The 5,052-nt window shown below is 35.2% G+C and overlaps 1 protein-coding gene across 1 annotated transcript in view; it reads left to right on the plus strand.

Moving 5' to 3' along the window:
- The window catches only part of LOC108690867 (centrosomal protein of 104 kDa), an 8,736-nt gene that overhangs the window by 3,405 nt on the left and 279 nt on the right, over positions 1 to 5,052 (plus strand). Inside the window, exons 4-15 of the mRNA XM_018198379.1 lie at positions 659 to 870; positions 1,088 to 1,486; positions 1,953 to 2,151; positions 2,258 to 2,402; positions 2,479 to 2,605; positions 2,673 to 2,899; positions 3,006 to 3,275; positions 3,488 to 3,701; positions 3,757 to 3,938; positions 4,026 to 4,171; positions 4,301 to 4,402; positions 4,836 to 4,961. Of these exons, the coding sequence (XP_018053868.1) occupies positions 659 to 870; positions 1,088 to 1,486; positions 1,953 to 2,151; positions 2,258 to 2,402; positions 2,479 to 2,605; positions 2,673 to 2,899; positions 3,006 to 3,275; positions 3,488 to 3,701; positions 3,757 to 3,938; positions 4,026 to 4,171; positions 4,301 to 4,402; positions 4,836 to 4,961 (2,349 nt within the window). The remainder of the gene's footprint in view (positions 1 to 658; positions 871 to 1,087; positions 1,487 to 1,952; positions 2,152 to 2,257; positions 2,403 to 2,478; positions 2,606 to 2,672; positions 2,900 to 3,005; positions 3,276 to 3,487; positions 3,702 to 3,756; positions 3,939 to 4,025; positions 4,172 to 4,300; positions 4,403 to 4,835; positions 4,962 to 5,052) is intronic.

Genomic DNA, 5,052 nt, shown 5'->3' on the forward strand with positions numbered 1-5,052 from the left:
TATTGAATTATATATTTATTAAAAAAGTTAAAAATTTTATTTCTTTTTTCAAAAATATTTATCAATTTACTCCTAAATTGCATAAGATATAAAAAAACTGATTCTAAAAAATTTTAACCAAGCATTATTTAGTAAATAATGTGTTATAAATAAAATAACACTGATAGATCGTTTCTCTTTTAATGAAAAAAATAAGTTTTCTTTCAATACAATTAATACATCATTGTTCGTTAAAACGACGTTTCGGCTAAAAAACAATTTACCGACAATGGAAATCGAATTAACGAGCTTATCATGATTTCTCGGGGCATCGTCTCCTCTTCTTCATTTTTCGGCTGCACCGCCGGAAATGAAATTATAACGGACGGCTAGAGAATCATATTTTCGTTATAAATTTAAAATATATATCTTCCAGTGGATCAATATAATTTCCGAGAAGACTTAAACTACTGTACTAAAAAGAAAAATGTTTTATAATAATAACTAATAAAAAGAGTTAGTAAGAACGATATTTTGGTGAAATTACACATTGCTGATTATTATCATTTGAAACTCTGTTGATTGTCATTCTTATTGGGCCTTTGTATTGATTTATTGTATTGATCTAATCAATCAAAATCAGAACCTTTTTCTCAGTGTACAATTAATTTAATTGTAGCTGAAAAGTTGGAGATCTGGACGTCGAAGGAAGAAAATACATCCATTTCGACGGACTTCAGTTACCTGGGCTACATTACGCTGTCCGACAACGCGTCGACCCTTTATAAAAGCAGAGAACTGAAAAGCGTGGCTCTTCCGGAAACAGAAGCGCTATCGCTGAAACTCAGATTACACAAACCGCACAGTAACGCGCACAACACATACTGTCAGGTACGTAAGTCATTCAATAGCTGGTTGTATAAATTATTAATAAAATTATTAACAAAAATTAAAATAAATATATAAGTCAACAAATTTGAATAAAATAAGTTTAACAAAATAAGATAAATTTAAGATATATTATGTATAAGATGTATAATTAAATTACTATATAGATAAATCTATTGTATTTTTTAGATAAATAGCTATAAAAATTATTTTTTATCAGGTTGGCCTTATAGCTATAAATATACTTGGCGAGCCTTATGGTCAGGAATTAACTGGACAGGGAGATGCTCCGTACAATCCGCATTACATTTCGCCTTACGACGATCTGGCGTTCGAAATGTACGTCGATCGGGAAGTGGCCAAAATTATAAGGCAAATGGAAGTGAAGAAGTTGCTAGCAGTGGAAGAGGAGAGATTCGAGTACGCTTCGAAATTGAAAGTGGCTATGGAGAATCTGAGAAAAGCGGGCGAGCGTCTGGGCAAGTACGAGTTGGAGAAAAAATACGCCATAGCTTTGGAAGATTATGATAAGGCTAAGGCTAAAAAGGCTCAGGCTCAGCAGTACAGACAACAGGTTTATCAATCATTGGAAATATACAATCTACTCGAAGTCCATGGAGTGAGTAGTGTTTGAAATAATTTCTTTGAAACTTTTTTGCTCTCTTACAGAAATTTAATATTGGAAGGTAGTGATTAATTATTAAGTATTGAGCAATACTTTCAACATTAAAGTAAGTACCCAGTAAGTAAAATGTCGGCAGACATTTGATCAGACTAGCATTTGATCAGAAATATTGGCAAACTGATATCAACTATGGCTGTATTCTGCTTATATTCTATTATATCTTGCCAATCTGCTGATATAGACTGTGTAATTTGTTGTCTTTCTGTCAACTGTTGTCTGTTAGAAATTAATAACATATTCTGTTCAAAACTTACTTCTGCGAACTCTCTGGATAATTAATCACTATCTTTTAGTATTAAATTGGCTAATATTAAATTTAGAATTTCTGTAGCGACTAGCAAAATTATTGCAGCCCAGCTGCAATAATAATTATTATTAAACCGATTAAAAAATGATGCAGCCTGTGGAAAAGAACAATCTGTCGACCGCGGAGGACAAAGAGTCGACATCGGCCGACAATTCGAACACAGCGGCGTTGCCCGACATGACATCTCCTCCAAGATTAGTCATTCCACCTAATCGCGATGGTGCCGTTTCACCAACTGGTCCCGCCCACCAACCGCCCGTATCACCATTGCGTCAGAAAACTAACAGTCCCGGTATAATCTGAAGAATATATTATAACATAGTTCTATTTTCTTGGCCTGATTTAGATTTTTTGAATTTTTAAATGTTTATATAACGTTAAATTTTCGTACTTGTCAGAGTTAACCGACAGTCCTGCAAATGGTGTCCTTGATAAGCAGAACTGCAACAAAGGATCCCTTAGGCGGAAAACTAAATCAGCGGGTCCAACCCTTCGATCGAGTTACGAAGCCTATGAGGAAAGGACTATTCCCGCTCTAAGACAGTAAGACAATATAATGTTGAAACATCGTAATTGCATCAAAATAGCGTTATAAACTTTCGTCGATATCCATGTTTAGTTCGCATACGAACGAATTTACGAGAGAGTGTCACCTGGACAGCGCAGAGACAAAAGTTACCTCGAAACTTAACGACAGGGAGAAGAAACAAGCCGCGTTACCTATTTCAGTCTTCGGGATGGAAATGGTAACAACAAAGCTAGTTCCTTACAATGCTCGAATATAGGATAAATGATAACAATAAATACATACAGGTGGAAAAGTTCTACTCGAAGCAATTCACTGACAAGGAAGAGGGATTGATGCAACTGAAAGAGGAATTGAAGACATTCGATTCAGCGGTTTCAAAACATTCTCCGAATAAAACAGCCAGAGCGGCGATTCTGTTGTTGCATAGAGCTCTCAGAGACAAAGTTTTCAGCGTATATAGTTTGGCTGCGCAGCTTATCCGAATCTTCTTCGCTGAATTCGCCGCGGACAGGTAAACCTTTCACATCAACTAGATATATCTAAATACTGCTCCTATATTTTTATATGAAGGGTTCAGTATTTAGTTTAATTGATGTCTTATTAAACAATTTATTTAGAGTGTCTTCAACTGAGATTGCTAGAAGTGTTGAACGTTTGCTACCAGAACTTCTGACAAAGTCTGGCGACACTACCCCGAGGATACACAATATGGCAGTACACACAATTCTCAGCATGGCAGACTGCAAATGCGTGCGGGAGTTGCACATAATACCGGTACATCTAACCAGACCAGTCAACAGCAGCACACATCAAAGGCTCGCGTTAAGCAGGCTGGAGATGGTGGAGCAATTGATATTGAGCCACGGCATTTCCACGGAGAAACAAAGGTGATTCTGAACGATATCCTCAGGACATACAAGTTTGCATGAGAAATGTTTATTAGATGTTTTTGAGGAATATTGGACCTCTGCCATCGAAATGCAGTCTTTCTGACTCTCATCTATGCTAATCTCTAATCGATCCGCAGGGGTCCTTCCTCAAGCTCGACCTTGTATTATTAAAACGCAATTACTCTGATAAGGTATTGTAACTGTTGTAGCGGGTTGACTTGTCGGACGTTATCCGAATTAGGTTCTTCCGGTCTGCATCACCCGGCTGAGGCAGTACGAAAGGTCTCTGAGAGAATTCTCGTGTTGGTGTACAAAGTCAATCCCAGATTGGTACGAAAGCAATTACCTCCTGATGACGATATAACACGACGGAATCTGCTGTATCGCCAGCTCTTCCATGAATTCGACTTGATCGATCTTCAGGTACGCATAATATGTTAAATGAAGATTTCATATTTATGTGCATGAATAATTGCAGAGGAAGAAGGAAGCCGAATCCACCCATAAAGCAACGACGACGCCTACGCGAACTAGATCTACGGAAAATAATGTAACTAATTTAACCAAATCACCTTCAAGATCCAGCCCAGTAGTGAGTACCGGAAGTTCAACGAGTATCACATCTCCGTCCGAAAACAGTGTCGACCATAAGGGAGATAAGTACGTACACACAATGCGAATTGAATTCATCAGTTCCAAAGGATACAGAGAATTATTCTGTTTATTTTATTTACGCATATTTTGCAGAATGTGCATATTTTGTCTGTCCAAGGGTCAAGTGTATTCCGAAGAAGGTTTGAACATACACTATTGGAGAACTTGTCCCATGTTAACGAAATGCGAAGCGTGTAAGCAAGTCGTAGAAATTTCTTATTTGAACTTGCATTTATTGAGTAAGTGAGAATGAGAATTTAATATTTGTTCAAAAATATTTCATAACAAATGCACTAAGAAAGCATGATAAAAATTTATAATTCTTGCATCTATTGAAATTATGTATTAGATTTAATTTTTTTTTACAGATGAATGCGACATGAGAAGCAATTACGTAAAATGCGATACGTGTAAACAAGCGGTGCATGAAAATGCGTTCGAGGTTCATAGACAAGACAAAAAATGCACAAGTATTACTTTACTATTTCGATACGATATGTTAATAAGGGATTAATCCTTATAGGGATAGAAGACATATCCGACTTTCTTCCTCTTAATCTTTTTAATGTTTTCTTAATATTTAACTGTTTTATTATTTTATTAATATATATATACACATTATATAATTTATACTTTTGAAAATTTAAACTAATTTTCTAGTGATATTTTAATTAATCAAGCAATATGCTTTTAATTATAAACAAATTGATACGAAAAGAAACGCATTTTTCAAATCAATTAGAATGTAATAGACTAGAATGTAATATAGTTAAAAGGTTGTAAATTTAAATAAGTACTCTAAGCTTTAATTTGTTATAAATGTTAATAAAAATCCGAATAGAACAAGTATGCTTCTGTAAGGGTTAAATAAAGCAGAAATTTAAATATTGATTTTTGTTTTAGAACCTATAGAGGGATATGAACGTTGTCCCCTTTGTTCGGCTTTAGTGAATCAAAATAAGTGGAGAGAACATCTCATGGGGGAACATCCATGTGTAAATAATCCACGAAGCAAACTCGGGAAAAGTTGTAAGTCATGATATATATCCCTGACTTCATAAAATATTATTTAGATTACAATAAATCTTCACAAGAAAGGATCCTTTGTAAAGCTTTTATG

The sequence above is a fragment of the Atta colombica genome, unplaced genomic scaffold (assembly GCF_001594045.1).
Source record: "Atta colombica isolate Treedump-2 unplaced genomic scaffold, Acol1.0 scaffold38, whole genome shotgun sequence".
NCBI lineage: Eukaryota > Metazoa > Arthropoda > Insecta > Hymenoptera > Formicidae > Atta > Atta colombica.